This window comes from Mytilus galloprovincialis, chromosome 1 (assembly GCF_965363235.1).
Source record: "Mytilus galloprovincialis chromosome 1, xbMytGall1.hap1.1, whole genome shotgun sequence".
In the NCBI taxonomy this organism is placed as follows: Eukaryota; Metazoa; Mollusca; class Bivalvia; order Mytilida; family Mytilidae; genus Mytilus; species Mytilus galloprovincialis.
Window position 1 is genome coordinate 45111739 of NC_134838.1, and position 20295 is coordinate 45132033.

At 34.5% G+C, this 20295-nt stretch overlaps 1 protein-coding gene across 4 annotated transcripts; it reads left to right on the forward strand.

The window, feature by feature from the left end:
- Window positions 1-14167: 14167 nt before the first annotated feature.
- LOC143075678 (uncharacterized) lies at window positions 14168-19945 on the forward strand. 4 transcript variants are annotated; one of them, XM_076251224.1, is made up of 3 exons: window positions 14592-14609; window positions 16412-16550; window positions 17669-19945. In XM_076251224.1, exon 3 carries the CDS (start codon window positions 17750-17752, stop codon window positions 19769-19771), a length of 2022 nt encoding a protein of 673 aa, XP_076107339.1. In that variant the 5' UTR covers window positions 14592-14609; window positions 16412-16550; window positions 17669-17749; the 3' UTR covers window positions 19772-19945. The 4 variants fall into 4 exon arrangements, with proteins under 4 accessions (XP_076107354.1, XP_076107339.1, XP_076107329.1 ...); XM_076251214.1 differs by lacking the exon at window positions 14592-14609 and adding an exon at window positions 15274-15404; XM_076251239.1 differs by lacking the exons at window positions 14592-14609; window positions 16412-16550 and adding an exon at window positions 14168-14260.
- Window positions 19946-20295: the final 350 nt, after the last annotated feature.

The window sequence follows — 20295 nt, forward strand, 5'->3', positions numbered from 1 at the left end:
GTAAATGCAGGTGCTCTATATATGAGTATTGCATGGATGCAGAGACAATAATAGTGCATTGACCATGTTGACTTGACATATCAACGATATAAGTACGAGGCTTAGAAACGGGGAAATGCGAGGCTGTGCCGAGCTATTTCCCCGTTTCGGGCCGAATCCTTATATCGTTGATATGTAAAGTCAATGCACTATTATTGTCTTTATACTGCAATCTAAAAAAAAAAAACTTTTTGAATTGTTGTCAAGTTAATGAGTTAAGGTTATTAATTTGTTTTAAATATTGGGGACAAATCCCCTTTAAAAAGGCCTCATATAATGCTCGCGGAGAAATATACAACACAATGAAATGTGCATTTACCTGTTGAAATGGTGAACGAAATCGCATGAGTATGAATTAAAATATCAACCATAAGCATGATTTATAGGTTGCAAACAAAAAATATTAACACATAATTACATTAGATGTATGTTTCATTATAATATGTTATTCTGATTGGCTAACTAGCAATCTCGTGATATTCCTTAATCAATTGCATTACACAATACAACTTTTCATTCATGATGACACGAGGTCCAACAATAAAGTGCACAGGTAAATGAAATAAAAACTTGATAAAATGTGTGTTTTCATGATCCTATAGGGGAAATGTAATTATAAGTATTGAATGCTTTTTTTGTAACTTTATAGGGTTGTAAAAGCGTTGACCGTGCGCACATTTTTAGTATGAAGCGCTTCCGCGCTTCATACAAAATGTACTTCGGTCAACGCTTTTACACCCCTATAAATTTACAAAAAAGAGCATTCAATTCTTAAATGAAATATGTATGTTTTTCCAATAATTGCAAAAGAAACAAGGTTGAATCGTTCCATCAGAGACATATAATTTGAAAATTTTATAAGTGCACGAAGTGCACGCAATGAAATTAAGATTTTATGATCAAACTTAAGTAAGGTTTAAAAATGTATTCTTCCTGAATTCCCCATATAGAGCCCTTCAAAGCTATGCCTCATGGGAAAATTCCCATGATGCATCCTTCTTAACGAGGCTGAATATGGAAAGATTTGAATTCATCATTTTTCTTTTTCTTTTTCTTTTTTTTTTTTTTTTTTTTTTTTTTGTGTTTGAGTTGCTTTAAAACATTGCCTAATTTCCTCAGTATGCAAAAGTAACGATGGAGTTATCTCATTGACAAAAGTACCCTTTTCCATCAATTAAAATGCCATTTCAAAAGAACTTCTTAATCAATCATTTTATTACTTTCAGTTGTATATAACAAATGTGGTCTTTTCCACAAAATTATAATAACGAAATCAAAAATTGTCTCTGCATGCTAACTGTCCCCACGAAATAAAAGTTCTATAAACCGTCTTTTTCGTCTTCTTTTTTTTTTTTATATTAACTGACAACAATCTCTCTTGTCTTCATCCGTTAATCCTTTTTGAAAGATGTACTGCAAAACATAAATCTTAATGAATATACGTAAATACACACGCCCAAACAAAGCGGTCGGGTGGGTGGGGACCCATACCTTACTTAAGTTTGATCATAAAATCTTAATTGCAATGCGTGCACTTCGTGCACTTATAATATTTTTTATATCTCAAACATAAGTAAGGTTTAAAAATGTATGTTCAAAGTTGTTTAATTATTTATGTATATACACTATATTACACTATATACAAATAGATTTTTGTTTGTTTTGATTTGTTATGATTTTTTTTTTTTTTACACTGCTTTAAGTTTTCCTTTTTGGGTTTCTGTATAATCACAGTTTAAGGACAGTTGATTGGAAGCTACCTGCTTCAATTTCTGTTTCTAGTGGTTTGTGGTAGAATTTTTCAAACGTTCCCCTAGATCGCCAGTTTGCTATATTCATAATTTGTTTTATTGAAACTCCGAACTTGTTTGCTTTTGATGTACTCGCACCCCGAGTTGAATGTGGTTTGAAAATGTCAGTATCTATGCCTGCAGATTCTAGCATACGTTTTAACCAATGCGCAATTGTGCATGATTTGACAGGTTTGTGAGGTTTAATAAAACTAATGATCAATTGATTACACTCATTAGGACGAAGACTCACGGTTTTATCAATGTAGTCTAAGATACATTGAACAACATTAAGATTGTCATTCTCCGGGAAGGAGCTAAATGTTATTTGGTATGGTTGTGAACCAGTCTTTCTAGTCTTTGTAAGTTTTACCATTGTAAAAATAATTTCATTTGTACGAACATTCATATAATCCATATCCAGTTTCTGAATGTCCGACGACCTACTCGCTGAAGTAAGAGCTAAAAGCATGGTCAATTTCAATGTCAATTCTTTCAAACTCAAATTTTTATTCGACCCCATAGAACTTATAAATTTTAAGACTATATCTACGTCCCAAGTTTTTGTGTATCTTGGAAGAGGGGCGCGTTCGATGAAAACCCCCGCCATGGCCTGCTTAATCAACTGATGTTTGCCTATTTTTTCGGAAGACACATTTTTGTGAAATGCCGAAATAGCTGACTTGTAAAGATTTAACGTGCTATACTCGTAGCCAGACTTAAACAAATATGCAATAAAGTTTGCTATAGATTCCACAGGGGCCTGAAAGGGATCCAGGTCCCGTTCACAACACCAGCGATCCCAGTGTCGCCAGCAGCTGTTGTAAGAGTTTGGAAGCGTCTTCCGAAAGTCTCATTGCTTTCCGCTCAGTCCGGAAACTTTCCACGCCACTAGTTTTAAGGTTTTGTTTTCTATTAGTGGGTGGGACCGTCCCGCCCTGTGGGTTTGTCAATAAATCCCTCATTGGAGGGAGCAGTATTGGTGCTGATATTGACATTTCCAATAGCATTGGGTAAAACGCTTGTGACTGCCAAGCTGGAGTTATGATAACTAGATTCGAGTGTTCTTTGTTCACTTTCGCTAGGCAACGAGCTATCAAGCAGAACGGGGGAAAAGCATATGGGTTCTTGTTCGACCAGTTCACTTGAAACGCATCTGTTTGGATCGCAAATGGATCTGGTCTCCAGCTGACATAATTGTCCAATTGTGCGTTCAGGCGATCTGCGAACAGATCTAATTTCAACGGACCCATTATTTTGTTGATCTGTTGAAATATTGCCCTGTTCAGAGTCCAATTGTTTGAACTTTCTGTGTGACGACTTTCCCAGTCCGCAATTTCGTTTAGAACCCCCGGAATGTATTCGGCTGTTAGAGTTATTCTCCTTTGTAGGCAATATTCCAATATCTCGCGACTTATTTTTAGTAAAATTGGGGATCGTGTCCCTCCCATTCTGTTAATATGCGCTACAGCGGACACATTGTCCATTTTTAAATGAACATGAATGTCGGTTTTGTCTTTTGTTAAGGACTTTAAACCGAATTCTGCGGCTTTTAATTCTAGAGCATTTATATGCAAAGCCTTTTCTGTTTCGTCCCAAGGACCTCCCATTCTGATGTTTTGAGCCACATCTACTGCTCCCCAACCCTGTTTTGATGAAGCATCGCTTTCTATAATTAAATCTGGGTTTGGGGATATTATGCATTTCCCGTTCCACTTTTCTAAGTGCAAGGCCCACCATTTCATCTCGTTCTTGCATTCGGGCGTTAGTGTTATAAGCGACCGGTATTGTGTCGTTTTCAATAAACTCTTTGTTTTGAACATTTGTAGTTCCCTGACATAAAGGGACGCCGGGATTACTGCTTCTGCAGTCGCGTTCAGAGTCCCTATCAGACTTGCTAGATCGTGAATAGAGACTTGGAGGGATTCTAGCATAAGTTTGCATTTTTGAACTATTGCTTTGCATTTCGCCTCCGGGAGATAAACTTTCATCTCCATGGAGTCTATTATCATCCCTAAAAATTCTATAGTTTGCGACGGTTCTGTTACAGATTTTGACCAATTTATTATCCAACCCAGACAGTGAAGTGTCCACACTAATGTGTTTTGGTCCTTCACTAAACCATGTTTTGACTGGTTTAGGATTAGAATGTCGTCCAAATAAATTACTATTCGCATGCCTATGCGCCTCATTAGTGCAACAATGGGTTTCATTACTTTTGTGAATATTCTTGGGTCGGACCCCAGGCCGAACGGAAGTGTTCGATATTGGTACATCTTTTGACCATGTTGAAAGCGCAGATATTTTCGATGCGATTTTAACACCGGTAGACATGTATACGCTTCTTTTAAGTCCAGCTTGACCACCCAGTCCCCCCTTTTTAGGAGATTTTTTACCGTTTGGAACCCTTCCATTTTGAAATGTTGATATTTCACACTTTTGTTTAAAGCCTTTAAGTTGAGAATCGGCCTGACACTCCCGTCTTTCTTCGGCCTGATGAAAATATGGCTGAGAAATTGACCGGGATCGGACGTTTTCACTTCTTCTATAGCCCCCTTTCTCAACATGTATATTATTTCCCCATCTATGCATGTGCGTTCTGTTTTCGCAAAGAGTGGGGTATATACCGTTTCTTGTACGGGCATTTCTAGAAATTCTATTGTGTACTGTGTTATGCTCTCTAGAATTTTCTGATCTGAGGTTATTTTCCTCCAATTTTCCCCGAAAAATTGAAGTCGACCCCCAGGGGTATATCTGATTGATTCACCATTACAAAATTCAGATCTTTTACTATTTGGTGGACATTCAATGCTATGTTTTTCACTTTTGACACCTGATCGTCTACCAATGAAAAAGTTTGACAATTGTTTACAAGATACGTAACTTCTCTTTTTGAGACCAGCTGGTTTTCTTTTCTCTGGTTTAAATCCAGATTTTGGGAACCATTTGGACTGTTCATTTGACGAGTTGAATGTACGGCCTCTACCAGATCCACCCGTCTGACTTTGTTGGTAACCGGAAGGGCCGGTCTGAAAGGGCGTCTTGTCTACTCGCCTACTCTTCGTCTCAAGACCCATTTCTTTTGCCATTTCCCTGGCTCTTTTCCTGTTCTTGCTTTTCTTGTCAAGGACATTATAAAAGTTGTCCCCGAAAAGGACCTCTCCGGACTCAGTTAACATGCTTTGATTATGCGAAAAAGTTTGTTTAGCTTGCTTCATGCCTTTCAGAATTTTGGCCATGAAATTTATTCTCCTTTCGTAAAGGCATGCCACATTTACTTGTCCCACCAAGAGCACTGTTCGTTCAATTAGACTCAGTACATCTGTAATGGACATCTCGGATGTTTCTTTCCCGTGATTCGATTCCATCGATTTCTTGCCACATTTTGAAAAGAGGGCCCATTATTAGAGCTACTTTCTTTTGAATGAATTTCAAACTGTTATCATGCAGTTTCATGAATCGCCAAGCCTTGCGACTTCCTATCAAGTCTTCAATGAACTCGTCGATTGAAGGAGACGAAAGTATGTTGTTTGAAGGGACGGGTGAATCACCAAGAACCTTTTCTTTCAAGCAACTTTCACTCACGTAAGTACTAAAATACTTCTGCACATACCTTGCCATACTGCCAGTCATAAATAGTTCGGACTCCTTGTCCAACGGATCGAATCTCTCACAGTCCGATTCGTCATCAGATACTCCTGATTTGGCACAATCGCTTCTGCGACTTTTCGATTTCATAATTTCCCCGTCTTCAGCTTCTGAGCCCGAAATAATTAAATACAGTCTTCTTCGGAGCTATGCTCCTCATATGGGTCGGTATCGGAATCGTCATCTGAGGATTCTCTATAATCGTATTTGCTTGTGCGAGTCTTTTTGGGAATGTTATATTCTCTTAGACATTTTTTGCCATCTTGGCCGGTAGCATGGTCTGCCGTAGCAGACGATGCATCTTTGTGGACTTCTGTCCCTAAATCATGCAAATCATCCATAGATGATCTTCTCTTTGCACTTTGTGCCAATAAGAATTAATTATTTGCGTTAGAAAATGTTCGTAACCGTTGATGTTGATAGATTAAAAAAAATTGAATTCAAAAAGTCGTCTTTCATTAATGAAAGCCGAGAGGAAGAAGGATGCATCATGGGAATTTTCCCATGAGGCATAGCTTTGAAGGGCTCTATATGGGGAATTCAGGAAGAATACATTTTTAAACCTTACTTAAGTTTGAGAAATAAAATACAAATATATGTCTCTGGTTCCACGCATATCCATTAGAAACAAGAACAGGTTGAAGAGGTCGTATGATTAATTAAATATTATCTCGGCAACTTCTATTTAAATATTAATGAGGAAAAGTGATATCGGGTCAGTGACTGTATATGACACCTAGAAATATAGTCAACGCATTAATTTTTGACTGCTCAAATAGAACGAGTGCAGTATAAATAATTATATACATTTACCTCGTATACGTACCATAGTTATAACAACACTCTCTGTAGGTTATTTCAACATGTTCAAGCAATATCAACTAATAAATCAGAAATTCATATGTTGTTTTCAACTGATAATGTTATCCGTTAACTGTTGTTTATCTGCACAATTTTTGAACTGCAATTAACACTGTAAAAAAGAAAGTTCTCGCATTACCTAGGAAACTGAGTTCTTCCTAATTTTATAAAGTTAAATTGAAGGTCGCAAAGCGCGAGTCGCAAATTGATTTTAAGCCGTGACAACTTATCTTTTATTAAAAGAAGAAGACACGTTATAAATTAATAACAAGGTTACATATTTGTTATTTTTCATTATATTTTTCTTCTTTTAATAATGATTAAACGATATACCTTACATTATTTTTTAACTTACATAATTCGATATTAATACATCTTTTAATTTGATTATTCTTTTAAGGAGATACATTTTTGGAATGCACATTCAAACAACCAGATGTGATCGAAAAGGAATATAGATTTGACCCCAAATACATGTAGATACATTAAATGTTAAAGTAATGGATAGCATATTCGAAGGGGAGATAACAATGACAGCAACCATGGAAGGGAAAACTCATTGTGTATTTACAGATGCCATTTGTGAAAAGGGGACACAAATGCAAACAGAAACTGTTGAATTAAACCCCAAATTATTCTCTTGTGTCACGTGTAATAAACAATTAAAAAAGTAAGCAAAATTTAAAGACACACACGAATATAAATGACGATTTAAAGACACACATCAAAAGACATGACGGTCTGAAGACACACACGAAAAAACATGACGGTTTAAAGCCTAACATATGTGATATATGTGATAAGAGTTTCAAGGGGACTTGAAAAAGCACATGCGAATACACAGTGGCGAAAAACCTTACAGCTGCGATATTTAGTTTTACAGGTAATTTTTCTAATCATTTGAAAAGACATAATTCAGAAGGTATATAAAAGAACATAGTTGTTATGTATGTGCAAGGCGTTTCACAGTCAAAGAGGTTGACTGAGCATATGAAAAAACATACCGATATAAGAGTCCTAGAGCTGTAATACATGTGGTAAAGATTTCAAATATCCAAACTGTCTATCAATGCACATGAGAACACATACTAATGACCGCCCATATGGTTGTGAGATATGTAGTAAAAGATTTAGTCAACAAAGTTATTTAAAGTACCATTTGAAAATACATACGGGTGATGTAGGTGGAAAACGTTTCGCGTTGAGCACAAGCAGGAAAAGTCTTACTAGTTTGGAAAATCATCATAATGATGAGAAAAAAATATCGTTGTTAAGTATGCGGTAGATGTTTTAAGCTTTCAATCGTATTGAAGAGACATATGAAAACACATACAGGTCATGAAAATAAACCCATAAAATAAAAATGTAACAGGTTTTGCATAAAAATGCAGAGCAAAAATATAGAACAAAGGACTTTCTGAGCGTTTGAATCATATGTCTTTAGTAGCTTAAAACACATTTGTTTGTGAATTTGAGTGCTGACTATAAGAAGGACAATGGTATTGCGGGTTTGTTTGTTTGGGTTTTTTTTTTGGGGGGGGAGGGATGGGGGATAAACTAGAGCGAGGTTACAGTGAAAGTTTTAAGCTTGGAATAGTTTCCCGTAAGATTTAAAAGTTGTATTTTAAAAGAAAAATGTATCTTATAGCTATTAAGAACCACTTGCTGTATCTGTAAGATTTTTTAAACATAATTTTTTTGTCTGAACGGTTATCAGGTATTTTTTTTCCAAAGTTCGATAGAACACTAAACAAAAATTCACTATTTTATGAAAGGGCGGACTAGAATATGTCAGAGAATGAAGACGAGATAACCTAGAGAACACTAACAAAACTAAGATATCTTCGCTTTTTCATTTCAAAATTCCAAAATAAATAGATATTTTTGATAAAGAACTACGGGGGAGGAAGTGAACAATGTGTTCTACTTTTCTATATTTAAATATTTTTATGAATAAAAATCAAATGTGCCTTAATTATAATTGAAAATGAGTAAATGGAAAAAATACCCAACTAAAATACACTTTTATTTTAATATTAATAATAGTTGTTGGCATGACACGGGTTATTTTCTTCTCATATATGTTATGATGGTATGATACTAAACCCCTAACGGGAAGGATTGTGCCTGATGTTCATATGATGAAATCATAATCTTTCAGTCAGTTTAATTGAAGTCTGGAGCTGGCATGTCAGTTAACTGCTAGTAGTCTGTTGTTATTTATGTATTATTGTCATTTTGTTTATTTTCTTTGGTTACATTTTCTGACATCAGACTCGGACTTCTCTTGAACTGAATTTTAATGTGCGTATTGTTATGCGTTTACTTTTCTACATTGGTAATTAGAGGTTTAGGGGGAGGGTTGAGATCTCACAAACATGTTTAACCCCGCCGCATTTTTGCGCCTGTCCCAAGTCAGGAGCCTCTGGCCTTTGTTAGTCTTGTATTATTTTAATTTTAGTTTCTTGTGTACAATTTGGAAATTAGAATGGCGTTCATTATCACTGGACTAGTATATATTTGTTTAGGGGCCAGTTGAAGGACGCCTCCGGGTGCGGGAATTTCTCGCTACATTGAAGACCTGTTGGTGACCCTCTGCTGTTGTTTTTTATTTGGTCGGGTTGTTGTCTCTTTGACACATTCCCCATTTCCATTCTCAATTTTATCACTAAGCTTTTAAGTTTTGTGTGTCAAACACACCATCTCTGTAGTAATGACTCCTTACTAAGATATTTCACTTCATCCATTTTTTTTCTGCATTTTTTTATATTGTGAATTCTAAGTATTATTATATTAAAATGTAGCCTTAATTTATATTTAAAAAAACTGAATCTAAAGCCAGATATATCAACATTTTTGTTTCCATCTATCCGTTTTCAGGACTTTAACAATCAACGTAAACACGCCTGGAAAGTAAAATGCGTACTCGGCTGTCTGTAACCGACCATTTTTAGGCACCCTCCGAAAAAAACAAGCCGGGTTGGGGGTTCAGAGATGTAAATTAAGTACTTAGATCAATATTTTATCCCTTGACACCATTGGCGAGTATGGTCTTGAGGAAACGATGATAGTCCGTCGGAAGGGGACGATAAATGGCTGACCCGTGTTAAGAGAGAGCCACATCTCTTGCACGTTAAAGACACCCTTGTAGATTTCGAAAAAGAGTAGGCTAATGCCGCTACAAGGCAGCACTCGCACCCGCCAAGTGGAAAGGGATTAATATAAGTTGCAAAACTTGTTTCCCAATCCACTATAAATAAATATGTTTAAACTAATATGTTATCTTTTCGTGTATGGTTTATGACCCCTTCTGTGGCCTGAACAGTTTAAAACAATACAAATCTACACACACAAAAAACTGGCTTAATTTCAACTGGTTATCAACCCGAATCGCTATAAGATCATATATAAGCTTACCTGTGTCGAGGGGTCGTGTGAGGTTCATTTATTGTCTTGGCGTCCGCAATTACAAAACGATCTTTTCTGAAAATACTTGACCAAATGTTACCAAATGACTTATCAAGAGTGAATCTAGGAAATACAATATTCATCAACAAACATGACCACTGTCTGTTAAAATGTATTCGAGTTTTTAGTTACAGCCGATTCCATTGAGTATGTAGGCAAAAGTAATATATTTGGTTAGCTTGTTTGTTAGCTAAACCGTGAAGTCATTGTTAGGTAAGGTATACTACCCTCCTTTCGAAGTAGCCTGGTCCTACAGACATAAAGATGTGTCATTTGTCGGACTAGTCTACTCTTAAAGTAGGGTAGTTTACATAACCTAACAATGACTTTTCTGTTCAGCAAGCAAGATAACCAAAGATATTCCCTTTGTCTTCACACTCATTGAAATCGGCTTTAATATTGCAAAAGTTCAAGCAATTAGGGCAAAACTTACCGAGTAAAAAAAATCACCTTGCACATTTCAGAAAATTCAGATCAGATAACGAAACTGGGTCCAGCAACATTGATAAGCAATTTAAGATTTTGACCCTCACAGTTTTCATTCACCACAAATATTCTCGTTACAACGAATCATTTTTTTAAAATACAAAAATACCAGTTGCAGTCTTTTGTTTATCTATTAATATATGTATACGGATAAAGTTATGAAAGGCAGCTGGGTCACCAGGGTGAGGAGTCCATGTCATCTGAAATAAATGCTAAGCATAGATCTAGAAGGCGACAGATATTCATGACATTAAAAAAACTCTCTTCTTTTCGACTTTTTTCGAACAAATTGACACATAAAATGATCGAATTATATATAGTATTGTGGAATTTTTAACTTGTGTTCAATTCATTGTGTTGAAAATGCGGCTTTGAACTAGCTTTCAGTACCTGCGAGCATTCGTTGTTCAATAATGTGTGTCTTTGTGTTATTATTTTATGTGATAAATTGTTATGTTAGTACACCACTGTAACAATGAAGGAGGAAATGAGAGCGGGTTGGTTGGGTAGAAGTGGGGAGGGGTATGCGGAGCGCTAACAAACATGTCTATGCGGCATGGGCTTTGATCATTGTTGAAGCATCAATGTAAGGGGCATTTAATATCTTAATAAAACTATTCTTATTTTAGATACTATATATTGTTATCTGATATTGGACGAAAGAAGTTGCCCTTTTATGTAATTATGTAATACAAGTTACGATCATTTGAAAACACATATTAAACAGCCAAATGGATACACAAGAGCTAAAATAGGAGATCCTATTGACAACAATTATTTGCCCAATTTTATTGATTTTGTAACATTTGTTTCAAATATGACCAACTTCTTATCCAAAATCACCAGCACCGTATCAGGACCCACCAGCACAATGACAGGACACACCAGCACAGTATCAGGACATGAATAAATTGAGAAAATGCTAAATTTTTATAAATTGCAATGTTTTTTTCACAAAATAGTTTTGTCGTGTGGATTGCGGTATAGAAAGCGGACTCTATGAGCATTTTTGTTTATTTTTTTCAGTTCGAGATTTTCTGAAAATGAGCATTTTTGTGTTACGCTTACTGAAACAGTTTAGAGGGTCAACTTTTTAATGGTTTACATAGGAACCAATAAGAAACATAATTGAAAAATCTCAACTGTTTTCTTCCATTTTTTATGAGTGAAAACGTCAAAAATCATCATTTTCGTCTTTGTTTACATTTTTTCATTGATCACCAGCACCCGTCAGGCACAGAACGTTCTCTCGCAGGACAACCATACCCACCGTGATTAACAAACCAATTAATATAAAAAAGAGTCAGTATCAAATTTGTAGATGGAAATAAAAACAAACCTAGTTTATGATAATGTATTTGCTTTTTATGTGACATCTTTAAATTTATACAAATGCGACTTCTTGCAATATATATAGTTGCATATATATTCATTAATTGGAAGGTTTGCTTCAACGTGTGTTAAAAGAGGTTTGAATGAACAAACGTGTGTAACGTATTTTTGGATTTAAAGATATTATGTTCATGATTGGCGACACTTTAATAAAAATACATGTATTTTAAATGAGTTCAACTGTATTCACTATATTTTTGGTCAAATTTGATTTTTGCATGGCGAGACCTACGCTGAGCTCATATCATTTTCGAGTGTAATCATAATCAATAGAAAGAACTTAACTGATGTATGTCGTGGATGACGAGATATATACTATAGTGGAATCATGGTCAACAGTAACTATTAACTTCACTGATCATGTGAATCATATTATTAGTACTTCAAATTACGGTAGTTTTTTTCACTCATTCGGGTAACCAGACATGGTTTCTTTTCAAAACAATCAAGCATATAACAAGGATAGGGGACTAAGCTAGATCTTATATAGTTAAGAATTATACCGTTTGAAAGAATTGGCTTGGGAATACCTTTCAGCAACTGCTAAAAGTTTTATTAAGTTAAAAAAAAATGAAGTCTTTTGAAACCTGCCAATTAAGATTTAGACAGTCACTATTTTAATGTCAGTGTAAATTAATTTATACGGAAAATTACAAATTAAAATAACTTATACTATATTTTGATTTGAATGCGGACTCTCGATATGTAAAAAAGGTGCTGATCTTGTTTCGTTAAATTCAGTGAATGTTTGATAAAAAAAAGTCTTCTTAAAACTTCCAGAGACTGAGTCCAAATGCTGTCGACGTCGAGGACAGACTGTAAGATCATTTTGTTTCGTCTTCAACAACTTCGGAGAAACAGAACGGAAAATAAAATGAATTTGTGAACTCCAGTGTAGTCCAGTATTCAATTTTCTTTCGGAATTTAAATTGCTGTATGTATTCACTGTATACAAAACTCCCATTCCATTGTCAATGATTCATATTTACTATAAGCTTTTCATTTTTTTTTATGTAGCAGCAGTAAGCCTTGATTGAATGTTAATAAGACATTGTGGCACCGAGTAAAAAATTGTTAAGCATGCATGGTAAATTAAAGTCCTCTCTTCGAAAATCAACATCATGCTTAGGTTAACCGAAATGAAATATTATAGATTTGTCACAAATGACAACTTTTTGTTCTCTTTTCCTGATTTTGCCATCATCGAAATTTTTAGTAGTCAAGAGCAATACGATGTGTGCCACTAGAAGAGCAGGCTTGCTTAACCTCCCTGAGGAGGATCTGTTTTTATTTTAACTTTTTGTTTGGGATCATGTTGCTAAAATGATAATTTTTAGTGCAGTGATTTGTCCAACTTGTGTATGGCCACGGTGTGTCTGATTTCCTTCGACTTCGCTATAAAAGTAAGAGTTGTGGCATAATAGGTATCATTGTTTTAATTTCTTTATAGTGTTTTCTCTCTTTTTTTTAAATAAACAAGACAACTGGAATAAAATTACCCCTTTAAAAGCGTCAAAACGTTAAAACTGTACACGAAAGAGTGAAATACGTAATACAAGTGAACATATATAGGGCACCGTCCGGACAGCGAAATGACAGATGTGAAACAATACTAACGGAAAGACTAACGGCCTGATTTATGTAAAAAAACAATAATGTGTCCCTAGTACACGGATGCCCCATTCGCACTATCATTTTCTATGTTCAGTGGACAATGAAAATAGAGTAAAAACTCTAATTTGGCATTAAAATTAGAAAGTTCATATCATAGGGAACATGTGTACTAAGTTTCAAGTTGATTGGACTTCAACTTCATCAAAAACTACCTCGACCAAAAACTTTAACCTAAATTGGGACAGAAGGACGGACGGACGGACGGACGGAACGACGAAAGAACGGACGCACAGACCAGAAAACACAATGCCCATAAATGGGGCATAACAATGAATGAAAAACAAATATGATCTGTATAATATTGGAAATGAATTCAAGTATTGCTGAGTAAAACTGAGCTGAGGGAATGTGTGAATGTGTGAATCTTTGTTTCAGCTAGTCTTAAATTTCGATAACTGTTCAAAGGGAAACAATTCATTCTAAAAAAACTGAAAACCACATTCACAGTTGAAAACACTTTTCGACTGCAGTACCTACTGTGTGAGCCAGCATATCCAAAATTAATCTCAGCAAATAAGGCAAGTACAAACATAATAAAAAAATATATTTATATGAAAAATATACGTTTTCCAAACTGCATATGCATGTAATATTCTGCCACTGGGTGTTGAGTATCTATCAATCAACCAATATTTCTTTTCTTTTCAATTAATTTTGAAATATAGACAATAAGTACTCCTGGCTGTGTTTTTGATGATGCTTTTTTTTCTGATACATATTGCCTCAGGGTAAAAGTTGTACATTTCGTTAATGGTTTATTATAAATAAATCTCCATCGAAATATTGCACATTGCATAAAGAGCAGTTGTAAATAGATTTTCCATTCAACGAGCAAGTATATCCTCTTAAAATAAATATGGGATACGGAAATCCATAAGGACAATGATTGTATATATATTTTGGTGAGTACCTTTAATTTAGTTATACTTAATAGTTTTAAAATATAAAAAAGAAGATGTGGTATGATTGCCAATGAAACAACTCTCCACAAGAGACCAAATGACACAGAAATTAACAACTATAGGTCACCGTACGGCCTTCAACAATGAGCAAAGCCCGTACCGCATATAGTCAGCTACAAAGAACATTTTAAAATTCATTAAAGCGATTAAAATTTAAAATATAAACTGCTGTGTTAGCACAGGCACGCTTCACATGCTTTGACACATATATTATATTTTTTTTTAGATATTAATGTTCAGAGACCTCCATACGATTATTGAAAATACACCGACGATTGGAATCAAATTGGTAATAAGTATTAAAGTTTGATTTATTTTTAGAAGTAAACATTTTCCAAATATTTTTCTTTTTTTGAAGTGGTTCATAAGTGTTTCTCGTTTTTAATAATCATGTATAGATTATACCGTTGGTTTTCTTTTTGAATTGATTGGTTTTACACCAATCATTTTTAGGGCCCTTTATATATATATATAGGTTACTGTTCGGTGTGAGCCAAGGCTCCGTGTTGAAGACCGTACTTAGACCTATAATGTTTTACTTTCAATACATTGTGACTTGGATGGAGAGTTGTCTCATTGGCATTCATACCACATCTTCTTATATCCAATTAAGCAAGAGAAGCAGCAATTTAGCTGCTAGAAGTGATATGTTTTTTCATTAGGTGATTCTGTGTAAAAAATTCAAGTTTTAAAGAGAGAGATATTGTAATTGACGGTGACCATGGTGACACTTCATTAAAATAAATGATCTGTAATATTTTGCCATTGTGTGTTAAGGGTCTGTCAATCAATCAATATTCATTTTCTTTTCAATTTAAATGTAAGAAGTAGACAGTAAGTACATGTACTCATAAATTCAGTTATGACAGGATTTTTATATACATTTATTGCTTCAGGGTGTGTTGTAAACGTCGTTACTGGTTTACCCTCATAATAAATAAATCTACATTGAAACATTTCATAGTATATAAAAAGCCGTGCACTATGGTGGAAAGATTTTCCTTTCAAAAAATCAAGAAAGTGTATGTATTGAAAATAAATATGAACTACAAAATTCCACAAAGACAGTATATGTAGACTTTCGGTGAGTAACTTTGTGTAAATTATGAACAAATGAAAATACATTTCAATATTTCTAAGAGCATATTAGATTGATTTGAATTTTAAACCTATTGATTGCTGAGAAATCACAAAAACACTTCACAAGCTTTGACACAATATTTAGTTGACAGTAAAGTCTATACCTCAAGTAAAATCCACACCTCAGACTTCAGGATTGACGAAAAAAGCTATTGGAATCGATTTGATATTGTGCAAGTATAATTTATCTTCAGTACCATGAGCAAATCGACAATTCTCGAGCGAATCCGCTACTCTCCTTCTGAAGGTACAGAATCGGCCGAGTAGTGACGAATGTACCATGATCATGAAGACCTATCTGAATATCATCGTCTGAAAGGGTTTAAACAATGTTCTTTTGTGTAAACAATGCCGTAATATCTGGCTTATTAGAACTAGAACACATATTCTATGATCTTTATTCCGTTGGGAACAAAAAGTTTTTCGGTGAAAATAGTATCACAGAGCAATTCTTCCATTTGGAACTTTTTATTTCATGACTTCTCATTTTCATCAATGCCCTTCTCAATATGCGTGGTTAACTTTTTGGGGAAAAGGGAAATATTTCTACTCAGAGTAGTATTATATAAAACAAATATAATGTTAAACATAATGAAATTCATCTCCGATATCTCCAGAGACGCTCTGCTAAAGAAACTCTGAGTTACTAAATAAGTACTAAATAAACATTTTCAATTTTCTATGGCAATATTTTGTCATAGGCAATTTATGATATATTTTTGTAGTTTAGATTTAAAACAAATTGTGATGTTCTGTATAGTTAAATTCAATTGCACACAGCAAGAACATTATTGTTCATTACTGACTAATTACATTATTCATATTATTGGAATTTGGACTTGTTTGATCTATCGGAGATAAATATTATATAATTACTGTGTCCTACTGTAATTAGGGTAAAATTAATCATTGCTTATGTCTTAAACGGATTATTTTCACTTTTCTTGGCAGCTGTCACTTATCAATATTACTGATATAAATGGGTATAAGATATGGAAATGGACCACGGACGATAAATATCATGAATAACCAGCCAAATTTTATACTTTAATTCCTTTGCCTGCAGAAAGTTGATTTTGATTTATGCTATGTGAGTACTCTGTATTTGTTACTCGTTTAATTCCGTGCTTTCTTGCGGCCTATTCTACCCTTTTGAGTTAAACGAAAAAGAAAGACAGAACTTTATTCCAATCTAAACTATTTTTTATTTACATTTACAATATATTTTATATAGCTGGAGCACCTCACAATTTCCTTAAAATGATGAAACAACAGTTAAGATTTCTGTGAAAGAAGATTATTATCTGAAAAAAAACTCAGGAATACAGAAATATAGATTCTTTACACGCCCAGTCTATCATCAATAATAATTTTTTTCTGAATCATTATCTGTACCTTTCACTGAAGTCCGTACCGTCAATTTCACAAATGCGTTAAAATTCGATCAACAGGGGTGCATGTGGCAACAAAGTTGCCAAAATATTAAAATGTAATAGTAAACTTTGTGTTATTCAAAAATTTATAAAAGTGGAATTGTGAAATAATATTTCAAAAGAAGCAGTCAACTTTTGTAAAATTTTGTCAAAACAAGCTGAAAAACATCAATGATATATTATTGGCTTGCAAGTCAATTATGATTCAACTGATTTAAATCCATATTCATACGAACCTCAATGTAACCCTTATCTTGTATGGGCTATGCTTTTCTAGTGAAGCATTTTTTGTTATTGAAAAGGAAAGATTGCTAACAATAAAAAGTGAAACAAGGAAACCACCAAAAAGACACCTTTTGTAGACTGATTCTAGTCACAAAAAAAAATCGTTCAAATACCAATAAAACGATGATTTACATATTTTCAATTTATGAAATGAAACGATTACATGTACTAACTTATGCATTAAAATTATTGTTTATATCAGGAGCCTGTAATTCAGTGGTTGTCGTTTGTTTATGTGTTAAATATTTGTTTTTGTTCGTTTTTTGTACATGAATTAGGCCGTTAGTTTTGTCGTTTGAATTGTTGTACATTGTCATTTCGGGGCCGTTTATGGCTGACTGTGCGGTATGGGCTTTTATGTGACCTATAGTTGTTAATTTTTGTGTCATTTGGTCTCTTGTGGAGAGTTGTCTCATTGTCAATCGTACCACATCTTCTATTTTTATATATATTATATCCTTTTACTAATTAACATTGAACTTTATTTCAGATTTTAGGAGATTGTACTGATAGGGAGGTACATTTAAACAATTAAAAATACAAGAAGAGTGTGTCAGATTTTACCGATGCAATGGATGCAGACAAATCAACAGACAACATTTCCAAATATGAAATTGACATGAAAGCAACAAGTCTGAAAGCCGTGGAAGAAAAAGCAACCAGTGATTCTTCCGAAAATAGAGAGCTAGAAAATGAAACCAAAATAGTAGATTCGAGAGACAAACCATTCTCTTGTTTCACGTGTAACAAGAGTTTTCGTACTAAACAAAGTCTAAATGCACATATGAAAAGACATGACGGGTTTAAGCCTCACATCTGTGAAGTGTGCCATAAGCGTTTTGTTGACAAAGGCGACTTGAAAAAGCATCTCCGAATACACAGCGGGGAGAAACCTTACAGCTGCAATATTTGTGGCAGAACATTTAGATTTACAAGTAGTCGTGTGTCTCATATGAAAAGACACAAAGGTACCAAAGAACATCGCTGTGACATATGTGGTTCAAGTTTTACAGACAAGGGTGATTTGACAAAGCATATGAGAAGAAAACATGGCGACAAGAGACCATACAGCTGTACCACATGTGGTAAAGACTTCAAATACCCCAACACTCTGGTAATACATATGAGAATACATACGAAGGAGCGACCTCATAGTTGTGAGATATGTGGTAAAAGCTTTAGAGAACAACTTACTTTAAAGTATCACATGAAAATACATACCGGTGACAGACCGTATAAATGCGTTGTGTGTGAAAAAAGCTTTGCGTATAACACAAGCATGAAAATCCATATGCGAACACACAATTCTGAGGAACCCACTAGACCTTATAAATGTGAAGTATGTGAAAGCAGATTTATAACGAAAGGGGATCTAGCAAAACACATTAAGATACACAGTGACAAAACCCCATACTGCTGTTCAATATGCGGTAAATGTTTTAAGATGAAAAGCTATTTAACAACTCACATGAGAACACATAATGAGGAAAAAACACACGGATGTCCTACATGCGGTAAAAATTTTAGAGATAAAGGACAACTTTCAAAACACATGATTTATCATAATGATGAGAAAAAATATCGTTGTGAAATATGTGGTAGATGTTTTAAGCTTGCCAGCTATTTGAAGGAACACATGGAAACACATACCGGTTTTGATAAACCACATGAATGTGATGTATGTGGTAAAAGGTTCAGAAAGAATCATTGTCTTACGATTCATATGAGGACCCATACTGATGAAAAACCTTTCAAATGCAACGTGTGTGAAAAGGCGTTTAAACAAAGCAGTAACCTGAACACACACTTGAAAACACATACGGGTAATAGATATCATAAGTGCAATGTGTGCGATAAAACCTTTAACTCTCCGGGAGAACTGTCTTCTCATATGATGGTACATACGGGCGAGAAACCTTATTCTTGTGACAAATGTGGTAAAGGTTTTACTCATAAAAGCCTCCTGACTACTCACATGGACATACATTCTGATATCAAGGCTTTTGATTGTGAAACTTGCGGTAAAAGTTTCCGGTTAAAAAACCATTTAGTAAGCCACATGAGAACGCACACAGGTGAAAAACCTTTTAAATGTACTGAATGTGGCAAAAGTTTTGCTGAAAATGGGGCTTTAACAATACATAAGAGAACACATTCCGGCGAAACACCATACGAATGTGAAGTATGTGACAGAAAATTCTCACATATAAGTAATTTACAAAGGCACGTTAAAAATACCCATAATGGAGAAAAACGCTTTCCTTGTGATTCGTGCGATAGAGCATTCGGAGACAACGCTCAGTTAAAGAGACACGTAAGAACACACACGGGTGAAAGGCCATTCAAGTGCGAAACTTGTGGTAAGACCTATCAAGATACTGGTGCATTGAAGCGACACAAAGGAACACATACGGGCATCAAACCGTATAGCTGTGATACATGTGATAAACAGTTTTTAACCGGATATGAGCTGACCATTCACCAGAGAGTACACACCGGTTACAAGCCATACACGTGTGACAGATGTGGAAAAGGATTTAATCAAAAAACGCGTTACAGAGATCACACGAACAAAAACTGCATTGAGATCTAATTTATCATCTAATAATTTCATAATAATTAAATATGCAGAGGAGACTTTTATAGAAAGTTGTAGACTACAAATGGCAACATATGTTTCTTTTCTTTCAATCGTTTGTATATACAAATTATCTTTAATTGCTGCTTTTATAAGGAATGAAACATAAATAAAGCACTGTATTTCGAACTAAGTAGTAATGTATTATTGTAAATGCACTGATGTCAAGACACACTTATATAACTTCGTTATGCGACAAAAATTGATAATTGATGTCTCAGATACAAAAAACCCAACCTTATAATTTTTTCTCCCTTCATCTGGGTTGATCAGTTGACTTAAGCTTGTGTCAATTGTGATTTAATAATTCATTGGTTGTCCTGAATATGCATAGCACATTTTTCTCTGGACATTGAAAGCGACAAACAACAATGTAAATCTAATATTATTTGACAATAGAAAAATCACAACTTCAACCAGAAAATTGTTTTTGGTTATTCAATTTAGATTATTGATATATTTAGAAATAAACACATAGT

Excerpts from the sequence above, each read along its gene's own strand:
- LOC143075678 (XM_076251239.1), top strand. The coding sequence starts at position 17,750 with ATGGATGCAGACAAATCAACAGACAACATTTCCAAATATGAAATTGAC.